This window comes from Stegastes partitus, unplaced genomic scaffold (genome assembly GCF_000690725.1).
Source record: "Stegastes partitus isolate 25-593 unplaced genomic scaffold, Stegastes_partitus-1.0.2 Scaffold1429, whole genome shotgun sequence".
Classification (NCBI taxonomy): Eukaryota; Metazoa; Chordata; class Actinopteri; family Pomacentridae; genus Stegastes; species Stegastes partitus.
In genome coordinates, this window is record NW_007579160.1 from 157,955 (window position 1) to 180,586 (window position 22,632).

Sequence of the window (22,632 nt, forward strand, 5' to 3'; positions counted from 1 at the left end):
TTCACAGTAATAAAATAATACAGTCCCCTCAAAACATCATTGAGAATGTAGTTTAGTTGTATCGGAACGCAATTTTGTGGAGTTTTGGTTGGCTCACTGGGTAACCTGTTCATGGCTGACGTATCCATTACCAGCAATAGACGCTTTACCAACAGCAATAAGAAAACAGGTCGATAGAAGGTTCTACAGTTTTACTTGAAAGCATCAGATGCAAACTGCCATGTAAGCACTTAATGAAGATGTAAAGTTTGGCTGCATGTACAAAGCCCTCGTGTGCTGCCTCCCTCGACCAGCCTGTCGTAATTATATTGATAATGGAGCCGCGCAGGTCTCCTGAGACCAGCTAGTCTGTGGCTGTATAGTGCCTTCATCATCCAAGTCTGTGAAAAACAATCTCCTCCAAACCAAAAAACTCTCAACAGCCTGCTCCAAAAACTACCAAAGCAGATGTGCAGCAAGGTCAGTGTTGGATCTGACACCCAGACCAGGCTCGTCATTAAGAAATTTAATCTGAGGAGCAGTTTCACTCTGGTCGCCCTCTCTGCAGGTTTTATGTGTTTATTTCAGTTCATTTATTACAGGTGTACCTTCATCAATACGCTAAAGCTCTTCAACTGGTCTGGTCTTTTTTTTAAAATAGGCCATTAAAACGGATCAATTATCATCAGCATGACTGAAACGAAGCGTGTTATTAAGATCATTTTAAAATTCAACAATATCGCTCAGACCTGGTGTCTACAAATGAGAATAATCCCAGCTGTGAAACTACAGCTAATAAATCTGCAGCTCTGATAAACACCCTGGATGGGTTTTTGAATCCCCAACATCAACTGCAGTCAGTAGAAGCAAACAGTGAGCAAAATGACTGGTCCAGGTGGCTAATTTCTGTAAATGAATGTTTGAAATGACTCATGTAAAAATCATGTTTCTTTGGAGAGCTGTGGGGAGCGGCTGCTCATTATTCCCTGCTGAAGTCAGTTTCCCAAAATCTCTTCAACAGAAGCAAAGACAGCGAAGTTATCCCGACAGTTAAAGCCACGATGACCACATTAATGGGAACGACACAAGGTTTATACTGATATCCTCCTTTAAATATAACATAAAAAAAAAAAGAAAGTCCATTTTAACCCAGATGTCTCAATGCTTTTTACCTACAACTCACCAAATCTGTGCTTACTGTACCTGGCAAGGCAGTGAAATATCAAAATTCCACTTTATCAACGAATGAAATGCGAGAAAAGACTATAAATCAGCTTCATTCACCACATTTTTCTGGGATGGTAACGATTTGCTCTTGGAGAAATGTCACATAAATGCTGAATCCAGCTGACATGGATTCAGTGTTGATTAAAGGAAAACTACAGTTCAGTACAGATGAGGGTGTCGGATATTGATTGCAGCTGTTGAGACCTCGAAATGCAATAATGCATTGAAAAAAAGACCAGCAGGAAAAGAAACACNACCTTCTTGCTGCGAGGCAACAGTGCTACCAACTGCACCACCTTGCAGCTGCGTCTTTCCCATTTATTTCATTGCTTCACTGTTGCTCCTATTTTGCCAAATAATCATATATTAGAGGGCCGGATCTTGTCACCCTGGGAACCTAAAAAGTGGAGTTGATGCTGGCAAAAGGGCTGAATTTTAACCCAAACCATTATATTTCCCCTAATTTTAACGGAGTAATTTTGGTGCCTAACCTTAACAAAGTTTCCAACATGTACAGGTTTGCTTTTTTTTGCCTCTGTGCTCTCCTCCTACCTTTCACCGTGGACATGGCACTCTTTTAAAGTGGCCACCTGCCCCACTGTGTCGTAGGTCACAAATTACATTTATTTAGAAAAAAAAATCGACATTCACAGTAATAAAATAATACAGTCCTCTCAAAACATCATTGAGAATGTAGTTTAGTTGTATGGGAATGCACTTTTGTGGAGTCTTGGTTGGCTCACTGCTGCAGTAACCTGTTCATGGCTGACATGTCCATTACCAGCAATAGACACTTTACCAACAGCAATAAGAAAACAGGTCGATAGAAGGTTCTACAGTTTTACTTGAAAGCATCAGATGCAAACTGCCATGTAAGCACTTAATGAAGATGTAAAGTTTGGCTGCATGTACAAAGCCCTCGTGTGCTGCCTCCCTCGACCAGCCTGTCGTAATTATATTGATAATGGAGCCGCGCAGGTCTCCTGAGACCAGCTAGTCTGTGGCTGTATAGTCCCTTCGTCATCCAAGTCTGTGACAAACAATCTCCTCCAAACCAAAAAACTCTCAACAGCCTGCTCCAAAAACTACCAAAGCAGATGTGCAGCAAGGTCAGTGTTGGATCTACGACCAGTGACACCCAGACCAGGCTCATCATTAAGAAATTTAATCTGAGGAGCAGTTTCACTCTGGTCGCCCTCTCTGCAGGTTTTATGTGTTTATTTCAGTTCATTTATTACAGGTGTACCTTCATCAATACGCTAAAGCTCTTCAACTGGTCTGGTCTTTTTTTTAAAATAGGCCATTAAAACGGATCAATTATCATCAGCATGACTGAAACGAAGCGTGTTATTAAGATCATTTTAAAATTCAACAATATCGCTCAGACCTGGTGTCTACAAATGAGAATAATCCCAGCTGTGAAACTACAGCTAATAAATCTGCAGCTCTGATAAACACCCTGGATGGGTTTCTGAATCCCCAACATCAACTGCAGTCAGTAGAAGCAAACAGTGAGCAAAATGACTGGTCCAGGTGGCTAATTTCTGTAAATGAATGTTTGAAATGACTCATGTAAAAATCATGTTTCTTTGGAGAGCTGTGGGGAGCGGCTGCTCATTATTCCCTGCTGAAGTCAGTTTCCTAAAATCTCTTCAACAGAAGTAAAGACAGCGAAGTTATCCCGACAGTTAAAGCCACGATGACCACATTAATGGGAACGACACAAGGTTTATACTGATATCCTCCTTTAAATATAACATAAAAAAAAAAAGAAAGTCCATTTTAACCCAGATGTCTCAATGCTTTTTACCTACAACTCACCAAATCTGTGCTTACTGTATCTGGCAAAGCAGTGAAATATCAAAATTCCACTTTATCAACGAATGAAATGCGAGAAAAGACTATAAATCAGCTTCATTCACCACATTTTTCTGGGATGGTAACGATTTGCTCTTGGAGAAATGTCACATAAATGCTGAATCCAGCTGACATGGATTCAGTGCTGATTAAAGGAAAACTACAGTTCAGTACAGATGAGGGTGTCGGATATTGATTGCAGCTGTTGAGACCTCGAAATGCAATAATGCATTGAAAAAAAGACCAGCAGGAAAAGAAACACGAGCAGACAGACTGTAAAAACTGTTTATCCAGATTAACCTGAAGCAAAGTGCACATCTGTAATAATCCCTTAGATATGAAAAGTGTGCGCTTGCACAACTATGACAAGTAGGTGAAATTTAAAGCTAAATGCCAATTGCGGTGGATGATTAAAATTGCTAATAATGTTTCTGTTCACCTTTGCCTACTGATCCACATAGGTTTAACTAGTTTGTTTACAATCTGTCTGACCACCTGAAAGTTTCTTACCTCTTTGGGTCTGTTTTTAAAGAGTTCCTGCAATTGACTCATAATCTAACTGTGGTACTTTCATAAAGTTGGAGAATTCCCCAGAGACTGAGACCAGACTCCCTCTCAGGATGTCGATTTAACCTCTAAAATCTCATCTCCATAAAAACCTGATTTTCATCAGAGGGGGATCTTAAAAAAAAGAGATGATGATGATGATGATGAAAATGGAAACAAGTTGAGGTACCCTGACTGTTAGACTGCACTGTGGGCCAAACTCCTAAATCATCACATCCTATAATTAACATAATGCAACTCAAGAGGGTCTTTTGTTCACTCAGTAGCTGCTAAATGCTGTTGTAGAGAAAGTATATTCCTCCTTTACTAAAGTAAAAGTAGTAATACAACACTGTAACAGCACTTTGTTGCTAAGAACTCTGCACTGAAAGTGTAAGTATCAGAAAAACATACTTCAAGTATTGAAAGTGCTCTCTGCAGAGAACTGTGGCTGTCATTAGATTATCATCACTCATCCATTCATGTAAAAGCAGGATTTTATTATTTAAACAGTTTTGCATTTAAGTGCAGCTAATGATTATTACTGCTGAATATTAATCAACTTATGGATTTGTAAAAATTCAGAAAATAGTCACATTGTGCTCTAATAACTATCAAAATAGTTGCAAATTATCTGCCCACTGAATTGAAAAATTGGCCAATTATTCAACTCTACTTCTATGACCTGCTGGTTAGTTTAAATAATTACAAAACATATTTTAAGTTTCTCATATGTTTTGTGTCAAAAAGCTTCATTTGTAAAGAAACTGGAGCTCTGAGATCAATGTAGTGAAATAAACGGTACAATATATCCCACTGGCTGCAAGGTGGCGCAGTTGGTAGCACTGTTCCCTCTCAGCAAGAAGGTCGCCTGGTGGGGGCACCGGGATCTTTCTGCGTGGAGTTTGCATGTTCTCCCCGTGCAGCGTGGGTTCTCGCCAGGTTCTCCGGCTTCCTCCCACACAGTCCAAAAACATGTTGAGGTTAATTGGTGATTCTAAATTGTCCGTAGGTGTGAATGTGAGTGTGCTTGGTTGTCTGTCTCTAAGTGTAGCCCTGTGATAGACTGGTGACCTGTCCAGGGTGTCCCCTGCCTTCACCCTAAGTCAGCTGGGATAGGCTCCAGCCCCCCACGACCCTAATGAGGATTAAGCGGTGTATAGATGATGGATGGATGGATATTTCCCACTGAAATGGAGTTGATGAAAAGTACAAGTATCTCAAATTTGACTAAAGTACAACTCTGGAGTAAATGTACTTTGTTATGCTTTACCAGTGGTTAGGCTTTTCATTAAAGATTTGGTGAACATAAAAAGGATTGCAAAAACATTAATCAGTGCTTCTTAAATCAGCGGAAGCACACACAGTATCTCAGCTGTTACTGATTGGCTTGCCATAAAATTCAGTAACTGCTCTTTTTTTAAAGGCACAAATTGGCCCAAGAAGAGGATTAAATGTTTGTTTACTTGCTAGTAATGAGCTCAGATAAAGAGAGCCGCCTTTACAGCGTACCTAGTGTTACTTTCTTACAACAGTATATATGTCAAGGACGACATAAACAAGAGTGAAACATCATCTTTACACTAAAATCTAACATTAAAACAGCAACCTGATATCAATCCACCAACATGATGAAAGCACTTCTCTCACTCAACATCAGAGGACAGAAGCTCCAGATGAAGCCACCGGCAGCCACATACCAGCTTTTCTTCCAATCCAATTACATCATTTGATCTCCCAGTGCCTCAGATTTTGCCTCGGCCCACAACTTTTTCTTCCAGACGCCGACATGAAACCGGAGTTAAGTGCAGCAGAGGACGCTTTAATTTCAACTGATCAAGTGAGATATGAAACCAGGTAACCAATAAGCAACGGGAAACACAGTCACAATTTATCTCTCATTATCATTCCGCTGCCCACCATCACCACAACTACTGCCATCACCACCATCGCCGCCCCCACATCGATTCTTTTCCTGTTCTCCCCTGGTTGTCATGGAGACAAATGGTTGTGTATAACACAGAGGGGGGATGGGATGGACGTGGAAGCGGCCGAGTGGAACATCAGCAGAGGCAACAGGTCTGCTGGATCAAAACGGAGAGGTGCGGTGAGGACGCGGGGAAAAGGAAAATCAATCGGCAATCATTGAAGAACTAAAGTTCAACAGAGGAAGGAGAAAAGACGCAGCTGCACATTTAAAACTTTGCGAGCTGATCCACAAGCAATTGTTCAAAGTTCTCCATAGCTCTCCTGAGGCAGTTTGAGTTTCACAGTAAAGGGAGCTACATAAACAAGAGCAAAAACTGTAATGTTTGTACAAAATATGATATATATACTTAGATTAAAGTGAAGGTTTGAACAATCTCACAAGGCCTGTTCATGTTTAAAGTAGCATACAGAAAAGGAAGAATTTAACATTTTTGGCTGTTTTCTCCTTGTAGAAAAAAGACACATGAATAGCTCAGTTTTAAATAAATACTAAGTGAGGAGAAACAGCTGACACAGCTCTGTCCAATGTTTAAAAGTCCACCTGAAAGCAGCTCTGCACTTACTAAGCCATGAAATGAAAGGCATGTTACATAGTTATTTTAAATCACCAAAATCACACAATTTGTCAAATAAAGAACCCGTAAAACCAGACAGTCATCAGATTTTCAACTATCAGATGGACATTGAACACATCATCTCTGATACACCAACCTGATTAAAATGTAAGCTCATCAAAATGACTTCATTGTATATGTCTTATTTAAAATTTAAGAAAAAAAAACAAAAACCTTTTCTAAGCATCTTTAGCAGATCCTGTTAAAAAAAAACTCCTTGTTGCACCTGACAACCCATCACTGAGTCAGCTGTGAGCAACAACTAGCCAAAAATCCAGGGACTTTTCATCTGAACAGCAGGCGGTTCCACGTGGGAGACAAGTACAGGAAATATTAAATTGAATGTAGAGCTACCCTTGTTTTTCTTTTTTATTTCCAGTATTGCTAACACACATGGGCACTGTAAATGTTGATTTCAGGTTTCCAGATAATCAGAGAAATTTAAATTTAGTATGTTCTTCTTTTTTATGACGTATAGCATTATAACGTTTGTATGCTGCACGGAAGACATGTTCAAGTTCTCTCTACTTCTATTCATGGTTGCACTGTTTCCATAGAGGTGCAGGACTTTACATTGCAGTGAAAATGACACCATGGTGAGTAAAAATGTGACAGGAACAAAGGACACCCAGGGCTTCACAAGGTTAATATCACATTACTGATTAGAACAGCTGCAAAAAGTGACGGAAGAATGACGCAATTTGTGGCATTTTAATATATTTGCATGGAACCAATTGTATGAAACAGCAGTTTTAAAATCCTCATACTTGCATGATTTTCCTAATGTTACCTCACACACTGAGTTAATCTGTGTTCATTTGCTGCTAATAATTCCCATTTGAGGGATTGGGAATGGGGTGATGGAAGCTGGATCTTCCTTCTAGCATCTCTTCAGTTGCTGTGCTCAGCAATTGTTGCTATGGCACCAAACCTCAGCTGTTGATTGCGGGGGGGGAGGTTAAGCTGAACTAGGTTAAAATTGAATCTGTTTGCAGATCTATTTATATGGTGAAACAATTTCATCACAAAACGCCCACTTATTCTTTTCGCAAAACTGGCCTGATGGCAGGAGGTAGTTTGACGTGAATATTCAAACACTTACTTCGCGGCATGACGCGCCACCGTTGGCTGCGATTCACCGTGTGGGGCTTAGAATAATAAAGCAGAGGGGGGGAAATCGCGTCTGACTTAGTGTATGTGCCAAGGGCAACGGGAAGAACATGAAAATGTGTGGGGGCACCGAGGGCACGAAGGAAGCAAAAAACAGACAAAGAATATAATGAGGAGTGCAGGGAGGAATTAGATTAGAAGAATGGAATGGAGGGGGAAAAAAACGTGCAGAGGAGATATAAGGAACATGAAGATGAAACTGAAGGGAAAGGTAAATGAAATTAGGATTTATAGAGAGGATGAAGAGCTTAAAAGGGCACAGAGGTCAGATTGTGGAGATGCAAACACCGTTTGAGGACACAAAAAAAGGCAGAAAGGAGTTAGGCAAAGTAGACAGGATAGGGCCAATTGTTGGAGGGCATTGTTAAATAAAGAACTGTTATCTCTTTGAAAGCCCTCTAACTGGAAAAATGGGGCACTCAGAGAGGATGATGGGCTCCAGTCAAATCCTTACTTCTTGTGCTACATGCAACAACTGCTATGAGGCTAAACTGATGCTCGCACATATAAATACACAGACGCTGAACTGACACATGATGTTATCAAATGGCCACAACACGCCCACAGAGTGTCCTAATTAAGAGCACACACAGCAGCGTAAAGCGTGCCTCATTCAGCTGTGGCAATCGCTGTTTATTAACATTTACACTGTGCAGTTGTTACTGTGGCTCCTAATGATGGTGTTTTCAATCAGCTTCCCTCTGCTCAACTCAGAAGCACGTACACACTCTGTGAAGACAAATGAAGAGCTACACATACTGTACATGAAACGGGATTCCTCCTCTGCAATTCATCTATTAGGAAATGTGCAACTGCAAATGCATTTTAGTACAAACACGCTTCAACAATGGTGTAGATAAATAAAATGGAAAACTGCACTATAAATACACTTTATATCGCCAAACTCAGGGACTTTTATGTATGTTCCGGCCCATTTATAGTTGCCTAACTGTCAAATCCTCAAGTCCATGACAGCTCTGATGCAGACTTTTCAAAGAAATCATGCATCTTTCCTGTTAGTTGTCTACCTGTAGACTTTTCTGAGGGGCTTAGACAATGTTTGTAGTGACATTGGTGGCATATTAAAGTGGTCCTGCACCCTACAACATGTACAAAAAGTGAGCATAGATGGTTCTTGGAAGAAAGCTGCTGTGAAGCTCATCTGTCTGTTGTTATTTGTTGCATGTTTTTTTAGGTATTTGTTTTTGATGCACTGATTTTCAGATGTTCAAGGTTTTGCTGATTTTTGGTAGCTTTCAAAAATATTTAAATGCAGTGCAATGTAATGTCACAAACAGAATGTGATCAGCTAAGAAGGTGATTAAACTGTGAATGAAACAAGTCAAAATGCAGCCCATACAAACACACACACTCAAACACTACAACTGTGGCAGCAGTGAAGTTTGTGGGTGCAGCGTGGGTTCTCTCTGAGTTCTCCGGCTTCCTCCCACACAGTCCTAAAACATGTTGAGGTTAATTAGTGATTCCAGCTCCCCTGCGACCCTAGTGAGGATTACGCGGTGCATAATGAATGAATGGATGGATGGATGGATGGATGGATGGATGGATGGATGGATGGATGGACGGATGGACGGATGGATGGATGGATGGATGGATGGTCTTGGACCATCAGTTCCAGTGGAGTTAGATCTCTATGCTGCAGCATAAAAAGATACTCAAGAAGAATACTTATATTATGCAAATGTCCTCAAGTTTAACATCAGTTCCATAAAAAAGAAAGAAAAGGAAGCACCGAATGTCCCTCTCGATTCGTTATCTGAACCCCTGAAAGCTTTGGAACAAAGTCAAATATTTTAAAGTTTTTTTTTTACATGAACATCCCTTTCTGCCTTAAAATGCCTCACACTGTTGCTTCAGCTCCTGCCTCTCTCTCACTGCTGCTCAAGTACACCAGCTCACCTGCAATTTTGTTTCACAACTTTAAAACTACTCTACAATGGTGAGTGGTAATATTAGAGTAATTCAACCACACATGTTGGAACCAGAAACCAGTTTTGAAGAAAAACAATGATACAAAAAGTCACATTTCTCAACATGACAGGATTGGTTCTTTAGGTTTGTTACATATCAAACCCCAGAAGTCTGAATCCATCATTGGTATGCTGCAGTTTCAAGGTACAACTGCATGACCTTGACTGCTAATTTCATTGCACTACATGTCATGATGTGTCCAGCATATAAAAAGCACCATATGAACATGGTGTCACAGCACCAAGCAGAGACACTGTAAACTCAGAATTTCATTGTACTGATAAGTTGCTTAGTATCACAAATCATAATGAAGCCTTTGAATTCTTCGAATCCCTTAAATCCTTAAAAAAAACCTGATATTCACCTGAGGGGGTCTTTAACTAGATTACACAGAGAGCCAACATCTGTGGGAGGAACTGAAACCCTGACTGTGAATCAATGCTCATTCGTTTGAAAGGCAGCAAATCGTTGCATCCAACATCTGCTGGCAAGAATGAAGCCAGCTGAGGATGTTACAGCTGCAAGATAAAGCCCATTCTTTTGCAAGAACAGCCTCAACCTGTCCACGTATTTTTCAAATATCCACTCTCATATGTAGTGCTTGTATGTCTGTGTAGAGTCTCAGTAAGTCAGTGAAAAGCAGCTGGACTTCTCTTGTAAGTTCCACAGAGAACCTACAAGAGAAGTCCAGCTGCTTTTATACTGAAGCTCCTATGATTCTTGTACTTGTAGTATACTTTTTTTTTGCATTGCTGGACTCACGCAGCGCAGTTAATATGATGTAATTTTATGCTTTTGATGCACGAATCCCTCTTTCCTTCATCTACTTCTGTTTCTTATTTCCTGCATTTCCCAGATGTCAGCTGATCAGAAAACAGGCATAAACTTGTTGGAATCAGCTCCTGGCTTGGTGTGTAGGAGGAGAGTGCAACAATGATAAAGATAGTAAGAGCAAGAGAGCGAGTTTTTTCCACTCGACAACAAGTGAGAGTCCAACATGTCTAGTGGCTGCTTGCTGTTCTGCTGTTGAGCCTGCTGTCAGCGGAGGAACTGCTGTTTGTGTCTCTTTTACAACAGATTTCAGCCTGTATGTTTGCCGAACGCTCCAGCAAAACGTTGGGTGCAGAAAGCAACTCGGGCTTCTTGTTTCTGACTGACTGGCAGCAAAACTCGATGCTATCGTTCCAAAGCGATGGGAAATTAAGACATGCGATATAGTGCCACTGTGAAACCGAAGTCTGTTGTCCAAGTTAGGAAACGGAAGAAAAATACGATCAAAAAGCAACCCAGTGTATCACTTACATCCGTGCTTGAAGTGCCTGAGGAGGTTTATCTGATATATTGCATAACAATGGACCACAGCTCGTTCGACTGAGCATAAATTTGATTATTCTGTGTTATTTTGCATTCATTTGCAACATTGATATATACCGTTGGGTGACAAATTAAAGCCCACATACACTGTCTTAGTAATAAGTCTGTAAAGTCACCTGCTTTAACAATAGCGGTGGAAAACGCTGTCTTGTGCCTCAATGCCTCACATAGTTCTCGTTCTTTGGGAGATGGTTGTGTTGTGCTGAGACCCAGAGAAGGTGAAGGCCACAGCATGCGATTCATATCCTTTTCTTGTTCATCAGTGAAAGCTTGTACTCTGCATGGAAACATCTACACTCAGTGAAGCAATGTTGTGTTGTTCATGTAAACATCATATAGTCGCTTGTTTGTCTACATGCAGGAATTACATTTTTGACACCAATATCACATGAGAAGACAATTAATACCACTGAGCTTGCTGTTCCTATACAGCTAAACTGCATTCTCATTTACATTCTGAAAGAAAGGCTTTTTCTTCCCGGAAGGTAAGCCTGTGATGTGTTAGTGGGTCAAAGGGGTCGTGGATGCATAATTCAGCATCAAGACTTTCACCCATGAGATTGGCAATCACATCCCGAATGGGATCATTATTCCTATTATTCTTTTTTAACTTGTTAACTCGTCCCTTCGGTGTTTTTTTTTTAATGCTGGAAGACACATAATGAGCAAAATAACCAGTCAACCATGGCTGAGTACTTCCACCTTGACAATGTGGTGTAATAATGAGTTCTGACTCAGACTTCCAGGGTTTCATATGTAACGAATGTAAGAAATCAATCCTGTCAGCTTGCAAAGTGGGACATTCACTATGAGTTGAAGGTTTGAACATGTACGGCTGAATTACTCAGATATTACAGATGAGCTGGTTTGCTGTAGCTGCAGCGAGTTTGGAGGGGTGGGCGGAAAGAGTGGAAACGACGGTATAGATCCACACGTTCTAGTGGAAGCAACACAGTAAAACAAAAAGAAAAAAAAAAAAAAAGAAGAAGGTTCTAACTGTCATATTTTTGTTCTTTTTTCCTGGTATTTTACTGATTTTCCTGATTTTGTTAGTGATATCACATAGAACAAATAATTTACATGATAATTGTAAATATACACATTTTGGCTGTAAAATTACACTTTTTTTTTTTTTACAGTAAATTTTTCTTCAATGATATTTTACAGATGCTAAATTACCGATAAGATCCAATACATATATACAAAAAAAACATCAATTTATTAGTAAAAAAAAAAAAAAAAAAAAAAGGATCAGGGAGAAAAATAGAAATAGAAAAAAAAAAAAAAAAACGCCAAAACTGTAAATAAAGTCCACACCGAAGTGCAGTGCAGAGTTTCATCGAAGATATTTTAAGGAAAAAAAAGAATAATTTGATGGAAGAAACTTCAAAAATGTAACTTTGACCTTCGATTCACACAGAGGATTTCTTTAGGGGTTAAAATTACAGCCAGACTAGGAACTTGTTTTTACTTGTTGCTAAAGAAAGATGTCACCGTTTGGGTTAGAATGCAACCTCTCACAATACATTGGAAGCTTCTTCTGCATTTATACCACAGCGATTAGTCCTGCCACATCCTTCATATGAATAATTGTCTGAAAAGCAGTGACAATGAAGCATTAACTTAAATAGCAAAGATATATTGATGAGAAAAGTATTTGTGATACGTCACAAACACACATAATGGGGGAGAAAATAGGTTTCCATGAAAACGTAATTAAGAGTGCAGTTTAGTTTTACGTAGCTGCAGTGTTTTGGCATCTGATAAGGCTTCAGACAAACTGCTTCAACCTAAAGCAACACATATCCACCTGCTGCATTGCTTTAAAGTAAACGCTCAAACTTCTAGGGTTTAACTGGGTCAAAGACATACTTCTACAGCACAAACAAACAGAAATCTCAGCACTATACCCAGTAACAGACTAACCTAGGATGAGACTGTGGTGCATGTCAACAGATGTGTTCAAGCTGTCCTGGTAAATTATCATCCATCTGTACCAGCACACATCAAAACAGCACCAAACATCATCATCTGGCTAATAGGAACAGATTTCTCCACACGTCTTCCAGCAAAATGGAGCTGAAACAGGTGCTTCTCAGCTCGAGCACAGCAAATTAGTGCAAAAAGCGGCGTTGTTTAATTCACAGCCTTTTATTGTGGAAACACTGCAAAACTTTTTGTGCTCTGAAAATCATCACCAGGATATTTACCAGAATATAAATGTGAACTTTTCCTTTACATCTGCTGTGACAAAGGAAGATTGTTTTCTGCTTCCACATATACAATGCACCCGAGCAGATTATTGATCCTGAATGCTGCACTGTGCTCAAATAAAAGAGACGCATCACACAGAAGGAAACAAAGCTGCAGGTTAACATCAGCGCAGCTAAAACTAGGCCATAGCTGCAAACCCAGCAACGCAGCTCAAACTCTGACTAACACCCCGATGTGATCTCCATTCGGCCCGGGCTCGCTGCCTTTATGAAGCGCTCCAGCTAATGAAGCGCTCCACTGGAGTGGCTGTGGAGGACAGTCGAGGACCCCGTGGGACTGCCTTTCATAAACGCCTGCCTGAATAAGGCTCTTTTGTAACTCAGGCGTAGGTTATGAGTCAAACATTGCAGCTAGGCAGCTCTTAGAGCTTCTGGGGTTTTCTCCCTGGAATGGATGTGCTGCTAAAGTGTACACACCAGTACAAACACAAACATGCAATAGGATACCCGTAATAATGGCTCCGAAAATTACGCACACACACTGAAGCAATACGACTTTCTGTGTGACTGTGTAGCAGGTTTTACGCACTACTTTTTTATTATGTACAACAGTTCACCACCTTGCGACTGCTGCACAAAAAACTGTAATTTTCCTGTTCCATCTTTAATTCACCCATTGAACTCCAAACTTTGCCAGCAGGTTAGAGAGACATATTTTCTTTTTTTTTTTTTAAATCACCATATATCAGCCAAAAACTAAAACAGAAAAAAGAAAAAAGAAATAATCGTCAGACTTTCATATTTTCTAAACTAATAATATGTGATTAGCTCAAAATCCATCAGAAAGTTCAAAATCCGATGATTCCTTTCCGGCTGATAAATGCTGTCATTTTGAGGCATGTTTTCTTTTAAAAAGAAATCACCAAAATGACACCATTTTTTCGCCAAAACCTGTCAAAAGAAATATCGGATTTTCAACCTTCTGACAGCTTTTGAAGTGATCACATGAAACACGTGGTTATGACTGAAAAATGATCAAAATAAATGAGTCACTTTTTTTTCGACATATCTGATTCAAAAATTCAACAAAAATAAAGCATTTGCAAAAGATGCTGTAAAAGAACACTAAGCCAGCCTTGACAACAGTCGCATGGCAAAAATGAAGAGTTTTCAGGTGAACTGCAGATTTTGTTTTCACAGAGCAGAGAAAAAATGATAAGTTAGGCTGAGAGAAAGAATAAAAGATAGTGGATCAATAAAAAAAAAATGCAGCATGGCTCAAAAACAGTATACAGAGGAAAAAGCTGTCGGCAAGTTGTTGGAAGATGCATTCTGCACGGTGAAATATCTTGCTGAGTGGGTGTGCAGAGTAGTGTGAAAAATGCTTCGTTTGTTGAAGCTGTAAAACTGTAGGTAGTGAAATATCTATACATGTAGAGCCCCTATTGCTAGCACTTGAAAAAATATTCAGTGTGGTGATTGCATTTTTAAATATATATATATCACAGAAATTCAACTTCTCGTTATGAAGACATTGTTTTGAGTACTCTACTTCTAGTCATGGTTGTGCTGTTTCCATTAAGGGCCAAGCTTTTATATTGTAGTGAAAAATGAGCCCACAGTGAGTAAAAATGTGATAGAAAGTTTTAAAAAAAAAAAAAGTCCCCAAAAAAAGCTTGGAGTTCAGATGGTTAAGAGTGTCTTCATAATGCAGTCAAAAATAAACCCACAGTGAGTAAAAATGTGACAGAAGCGAAAACATGCTGAAACTGCTTGGAGTTCAGAGGGTTAATTAAAGAATTGCATCCTCTGCTTCACTTCTCTTCCTTGCAAAACAAGTAGGATAAACTCAAACAGACAGCTACAGTTGCTTTTAGCGTTCCTTGAAGTTAGTGCTGTGCAGAAAACAAAATCTGTGAATATTCTCAGTCATCCAAGAACTACAATGCACGCAGTTGGACTTGCTTGAGCTTCCTGAAGATGCTGGGACAAACTCAGAGCAGCTGTATTTATTCTCAATACAGACGAGACACTTTCTGCTATAAATGTGTAAAAAGAAAAAAAAGAAGCCATCCACTCAAGGACAAGAAGCTAAATGATTAAAGAGACACCATCAACGTTTCATGCTCACTTTCAGTTCGCTTCTAAACACGGTTTAATTACTACAAATCTAAAATATTGGCCAGAAAGACGTTTACATCCCGGGTTGCAACTGACCTTGACCATTTTGCACTGTTGCCATGGTAACAAATGAGACGAAGAAAATGTGCTGCTACTAAAAATGTTTTCCTTATGCTGAAAGCAGAAATCTATCTTTTGTAATTCAAAAACATGCAAACAGTAGTGAAAAAGAGTGCTCTCTTCTTCTTCTTCTGTCTTTTTTTTTACACTACCTGAAATGGACTCTGGCTGTTGTAGTTCTTCACTTCTTTGTCAGCTCCGCGAACAAGCAGCACTCTGGCACAGTTATCCTGGAAAACAAAAAGAGAAAGATAATTAAAACATGAAGCTGAGACGCTCCGCGAGACTGCAACACTGGAATCATTTAATTCCCCTACTTTGTTCAGAATATTTCCAGGAAATTAGCAGAATGTTTCCAAAACTAGAGCAGAGCAGGAGCTGGTCAGTGTGGGTAAATATCTGAACATGCCATCACTGAAACAGGGACAGAAGGAACAAAACAACAGAACATCCACTACCTATATCAGGAATGGAGCTTCTCTCGCTGTTAAGTGTGTATCTATTGCTGCACTCAAAGAGAAAGAGGGAGCGAGGGCGAGAGAGATAGAAAGAGAAACAGAAAGAGAGAGAGAGAGAGAGAGAGAGAGAGAGAGAGAGAGAGAGAGAGAGAGAGAGAGAGAAGACCGGAGATGTAGAGTGCTGAGGGGTTTGAATCTACTGCACAAATCGCCCACAAAGTGCTCAACCACGCATGCACTGTGCACACACACATGAATATAAATACTTTTTTTAGATCCACAATAAGCTATTGAGAGTTGAAAAATTATCTCACACAGATACTGATACACAACCGTAATCTGCACAGTGTAGCCGGCAACGACAAACATCTCCGCGATTAGACATTTTAAGACATGCATCAGCGTGTTATTTTTACTCTCCATCTGGAGTGTAGCGATCCCACGACATGTTTTGTTTTTTCCCCGTATAGGCTACGTTTAAAATGAAGCTGGAAATGTGAGCTGTGAGGATAATTAGAAGCTGGGCACAAAAGCAAATGTAAGAACCGGAGAGACAGCGGAACGCATTGTGAGAAAGGTCAGATCTCAAGTGTTCACGAGGCTGAAGCTAATCTTGGCCGCTGCAGCTTGGACACAATGGAAACTTCTGCTCCAAATGGATTTTTCTTGTGCATTTCATGTTGCGTTAGTGAGCGGAGATCACTGATGGAGAAGATGACAGCGAAATTCTCGCTTGCTCCTGCCAGAAGTTTTGAGGTTTTCGTGCTTCTTTTTTTTTCATGCAGCATTTTGCATTGGAATCTGTTCAGAGTACTCCATCCATCCAGCAGGAGTGAGAATTCATGCATATTTATGACATACAGTACAACCAATAACAGAATAATCCAGGTTACATCAACCCCCTCTGCTTCGCAGATGCTGCCATCATTATCATCATCTTCATTGCTCCAGCTTTGACAGAGGAGACTGGAATAGACCAGATTTTAATCATTGCCCACAAACACCTGATTTATTCCTCGAACCAAACTTTTGCTGTTTCAGGACTAATGTTAGTCCATAAGGAGCCACATGATTTGAGTTTTGGCTTTTTAGATTTTAAAAGATGAGCCTGGACAATATTCTGTGTTCGTCTTTCCAATATGTGCAGGGAAAAGTGACAATTAACTGACCCTACTAGCAATTCACGAGCAAGGACCACACTGCCAATGAGATGCACGTGATTGTGTCTGACGTGAGATTTTTAAGTGTGATGTTGAGTCGACTTAAAGGAAGGTTTCACCAGGATCAGCAAGACCTCCAAGGAAGAACCCCTAAGAATGGAGAGAAGAAAAGCTGAGTTGTTGGAGTGGGTGTAAAGTTAATTAGCTTGCTAAGATAAATGCTTTTCTCTGGGTCGAAGCTGCTCCGATTCTGAAGGCTTGGCCGGAAAATAAGACGGAGGTACCTGGCTAAATGAAAAGTTAGACAGGAACAAGGATCAGATAATAACTTAGACCAGGCTCTGTGATGAACAAAACGCTGGAAGTGGAAGTATTTAGACATTTCTTGATTGTACATCAAGGAGCTCGTCAGGGCATTTATCGTTGTCTTTTAGTTATTTATTGATGTTTCTCTGCGGTTCTCTGCACTGCTGGCTGCATAGCAAATTACCCCACGAGGATAATAAAGACTCCTTGAACCTTGAACCTTAGGTGTGTGTTTTATTTGTAATGCAAGCAAAAGCTGGACTTTCAATTTTGCTTCTTTTGAGTGAGCAGCCCAGGCTGTCTTTGGAGATACAGTAGAGACTGAGTGTGTTGGGCGAGATGGCATTTATAGACATATGACGACAAGGGGAGTGTTTAAGGTGTGGTCCTGCTCCTGAACTTGGGCTAAAATGTTTTTTTTATATCCATTTATTGTTTGTGTATCCAAAGGCAGATACATTTATTCTGCTTATCCAGAGTCGGGTGTTGGTGGCAGCAGCCTAAACAGGATATTCCAGACATCCCTCTACCCAACAAGGTTTCTGCCTCCTCCTTGGGCATCCCAGGCCAGATGAGATATGTATTTCCTCCAACGAGATCTGGGTCTGACTAGTGTCTCCTCCCAGTTGTCTCGAAAATCTCCAAAGTTGGGAACTTGGAATCCTAATCAGATTCCCAAATCCCCTCAGCAGGCTCCTTTTGGCACAAAAGAGCAACGACTCTACTCAGATGTCTGAGTCACTCGCAGTATCTCTAAGTCTGAGCTTGGCGAATTGCAGCTGCTTGCATCTCATTCTTTTGGTCACTACCCAAAGCTCATGACCAGAAGTGAGGGTTGGATCAAAGACCAACCCGTGAATCTAGAGTTTTGCCTTCCGGCTCAGCTCCCACGTCACCACAACAGTTGGGTACAACGCCTGCATTACTGGTGATGCTGCATCAATCCATCTGTCCATCTCAAGCTCCATTTTTCCATCTCTTGTGGACAACCAAACTAGACACTTACCAAGAAGGAGCAATTTATCAGTTTCTAGCAGAGCACTGTGGCCTCAGACGTGGAGGTATTGACTCTCATCCCAGCCGTTTTACACGTGGCAGCAAATCATCCCAGTTTTCATTGAAGGTCACGATCTGATAACGCTAGAAGAACTATGTCATCTGCAAAAAGTAAAGACGTGATCCTGAGGACGCCAAACCAGACACCCTCCTTATCCATGAATTTGAGATGGACTTTTACGAGCTGAGCAGCAGGCAAAGCTGCATTAATCCACAGCTGAAAATAGTTCTTAACAAAGCGTACCATTTCCACCTGTTTAGGTAAAGCTTGTTTAAAAAAGGACAGTGAAAATGGCAAAGAAGCTTTAGTTTTTGTGAAACAGACAAGCCAGGGAGGTCCAAAAGTACTAAGAGATGGACCAACACATTGTTTACAAATAGAAATACACACAACAATAGCAACATTTTCCTTAAGGAATCAATTTTATGGTGTAACAACCACTTTGTAAATGTCAAAAGCACAAGTTTCCCTTGCTACAGAAACAGGGTTGCATTTCTTAAGTGGAACTAAAAGCGTGCTTTGATACGAATACACCGGTGGGCTGCTTTTCGTTCGAAGCTGCTTAGCGGGCCGTGCTCCAAGGGCAATGTGTAAACCGGTCTCAGATGACTGGCTGTACAAACAAGTGTTAGAGGCTACGGCTGACCTTTAGCTCGAGAGTATAAAGGCAGGTTTAACTGAAGTGGTCTTTGAAATGGCTCATCTATTCTGTGAACATTCGGTTGGCGGATAAGACTCTTATCATTTCCTATTTCGTCTGTGCCACTCACTCCCAATCCCGATGGTCCATTGTGAGGAAAAAACTTTTTAAAAGTCCTCCTGAATGTATAGATTTTTTTTTAAACCACAGAATGATTTCCTAAAACAGCTGTTTTTGTTTTTTTCCATATAATGTTTTTATTAGGAACTATTTTTAGTAGCAGAATAAACCACATTTTTGGGCAGCAGGCGCATGTGGGGCTGGATATTGTGAGAAATTAAAAATAAACTACAGTCAGTGTGTTCATGGTTGTGAAGGAACAGAGCGGTTCACTGTTGTGGTTCTAATAAACAGTGGCGTGCTATGGCATGGTGGAAAATTATTATTTTTGGTCTTGTCATGGTGCTTGATGACATCGATCATCTCGTTACCAAGCAATGACCTGCTGGGAAACCCTCGGTCCTGCAGAAATGTGGATGCTACTTTGACGTGCATCACCGACATAAACAATAAACGGTTTTCTGCTGCAGGAGCCCGTACGCCATTTTGGAATGTCTGAACCAGTGTGAATGTTGCTACCACTAGAACTGTTCCTGTAGAACCTCTTCAGGCGGAGGAAAAAAGTATCTACTCCGCCCTTTGAGCTTTTCTGTTCTCATTGCGGTGAAGGATCAGGCAGCTACGATCGAAACGAGAACTTTGAGTGCATCAAAACGATGACCAGTGGTAGTTACTGGACGTAACACCAGTTCTATGAGCATGCAGGCAATAGAACAAAGGAGGTTTGTTAAGTTTGCCTGTATGGTGAGAGGAGGTATTCAAAGACGGATATTGAAATGGCAGAAAAAATTGCACTTGCTGTCCTCTGTTAGTTCAACCAATCAGCATCAACTTTTACATAGCAGTTTTTGGGAAAGCACGGCACTCAGAAGTGGCTGGAGCAGGTGATTTTTCTCCCCTAAAAGAGATTCTACAGGGGTGGTTCCTGGGGTTGGAAAATGCAAAAAGGTTTGTGCCGCCCTAAAAATTCTTTCAAGTTGCTGCAGTGCAAAACAGCCTCCTGTTGCGCTGTAGTTTTCTCCTCTCGAACATCCCCATCTGCAATGTAAATTCACCTTACAGGCTGACATAGCACTATATATTTACATATCATCAAGAGTTTACCTTATCTAAGATGTTTACTTTCCACATCATAGCTGGAAAATAGCTGTTAGATGTTGTTGCAACTCGACAAAGACAGTGGTGGTATGTTTATACTCTTGGGATGCTCTAAGCTGCAGCACTTTAGCGTCAAATGTATGATAAATAAGATAGAAGAAGACTCGCAAATAATTTGTCTCTTGAGAAAAAGGAACAAAGACCCTGCAGGGTGTTCGCAAACAGAGCAGAACTGAATGAGGTGAAGTCAGCAGCAGAGGCAGAAGCAAAGTGAATGTCAGCAAACACAGTGAAGGTGAGCAGCGAGGGTTTCAGGCTGTTGAATCAGCTCTGTGAGATGAAGCACAATATTACATGTAAAAGGTTCTTAACTCAAAACAAAACAACACATTTCCCTACATCGAATATAAGAGGCGATTATCTCTCATGTCTGCTTTTACTTAAAAATTTGATAGATGTTAATGACTGATGAAGCATTTCTGAAACACTGGACCTCTATCTCCCAAAAGGACTGCCAACAGTGTAAACTGAGAAACACAAACTGGGACTAGAGGGAATCCAACAGGTTTAGGTGTTACTGAAGAAACAGTCTTAACCTCCTAAAGCTCTGCATCATTATATGGGGACTTAACATTTAGAGTTTTCTGCATCATAAACTTTATTCTGCTTAAATTAGACCTATCGTGGCCATTTGGGATGCATTTTGCAGCATCTAGAGTGCCAAAGCCCTAATCAGGATAAAAATAAGACGCTGGCAAAACATTCTACATTACAGACCGAGATTCAATCGATAAAGTTGGAACTTGTTTATTTATGCTTAACCTTCACAGAAATATTAGCAAAAAAAAAGCTCTTCAAAAGTTACAATGCACATTAAAACATTTTCCCCCCAAAACGAACTACTATTCTGTGACATTTTTTAGTTTTTACACTTATAAAGTGCTACTAATCCCAAATAGATAGGAGAAATGAAAAATGCACACAATATCAAAGCAGGAGCAACAGTTTTGACAGTGAAAGAGCCACAGCCACCAAGACCAGAGAACGAGTGTCAGTGTGATTAACATTCATATTGATAATAGACTGTTAATTCATCCCCCAGAGTTGGACTATCGATGTATAGTTCTCCTATAATGTTCTGACCATTCAACATTGAACATTTAAGCCACTGTGTGTCCATTCACACCAGGTTTTTTAGCCACTCCTACACAAATTTCCTTCCCCGTGCGTCCTACTTGCCAAACTTAGCTTCATGCGACTTCTTTCTCTTCCCAAAAATTCAATTCAAAATATAGGGTATGCACTGCAGATGGTGTTTAACATGTTTACATAACAGGACTTTTGGGGAGCGTTGAAGCGTTGCTGGAGCACTGGAAGCACTGTATCGCTGCACAAGGAGACCGTCTCAGCGGGGATGGCAGCCAATTTTAAATCCCAAATAAAGTCGGTTTTTGATTTCTACAGTCTGAAATTTCTGATCACACCACATAGCTGTGACTTCAATAAACTAAATAAGTGCAGACCTGCAAGTCTGACTCAACATAGTACCTCATTAATCAGGACACAAGCTAATACTTCTCTATGGAGTTCATCTCCAATCAAATATGCTGAAAGTATTGTTTAAACACATTTCAGAGAATGACAACAAATGTGCATATTATCAGCTGTGATCTATACGTACATAATTATGCAAAGCGAACTGGATCAGAAAACAAGATAAATGTGAATTGAAACTGATAAAAGAAGAAATCTTGAAAAAGACCCTGGTCGTATAGAGGAATCTACATTAGTCCTGGTGGGACTCCAGTTTATGAATTGTTTATAGAAAGTGAAATAATTTATAACACTTTAGATGTTAGTCGTGCATTTTCTTCTTGATGCACACGTCTTTCAGTTGCATTTGTAAAGATTTCTGCTTCACCCAATGTGGTGTTGTGCTTTTTTTTTTATTATTTCAACTTTTACCAGTGAAGCTAAATGGACATCAGAGTTTAGTTTGGAGTGTGAACGTGTCAGTGATTACGCTCCCCCTAATGGGAAACACAGTTTGGTATGTTGCTCCACATTTCTCCCACTATTTCTGTCAGATTTGATAGATCTAGCTTTAATCTTAAAATAGTACCAGGTCAGTCCAGTAGTGCTCCATTACACACACACACACACATGAACACACATCTGTGCTGATGTAGCTCGGAAACACCCCCGCGGCTCACCTGGTTGTATAGGGCACAGATGTGTAGAGCGGCGTTTCCCGAGGCATTCTGGGCGCTCATGTCTGCTCCGTAGAACAGCAGATGTTCCAGGTGCTGCACGTGGCCATGACGACAAGCCTGCACACACAAACACACACACACACACACACATATACAGAGTCTGTCAATAAAAGCCTTTGACATATCGAGAGAGCAGCTGCAGTAAGATGACGTTAACACTAGATGTCAGTGTGCTGCAAAGGAGCCGAGTAGCAGCTGTAGCCTCAGTTTGAACCCAGTCATCATCAAAAGATGGGAGGATAGGATGGAAGACGAGGGAAGCTTAAAGAAATCCGATAGCGAGTCAAAAAGCAATATCATGCAGAAATGCACAGCTGA

The 22,632-nt window shown here is 40.4% G+C and overlaps 1 protein-coding gene across 1 annotated transcript in view; it reads right to left on the reverse strand.

Moving 5' to 3' along the window:
* shank2b (SH3 and multiple ankyrin repeat domains 2b) overlaps window positions 1–22,314 on the reverse strand; it is a 174,064-nt gene extending 151,750 nt beyond the window's left edge. Inside the window, exons 1-2 of the mRNA XM_008299526.1 lie at window positions 22,255–22,314; window positions 15,355–15,432 (exon numbers count right to left, since the gene is read on the reverse strand). Of these exons, the coding sequence (XP_008297748.1) occupies window positions 15,355–15,432; window positions 22,255–22,314 (138 nt within the window). The remainder of the gene's footprint in view (window positions 1–15,354; window positions 15,433–22,254) is intronic.
* Window positions 22,315–22,632: the final 318 nt, after the last annotated feature.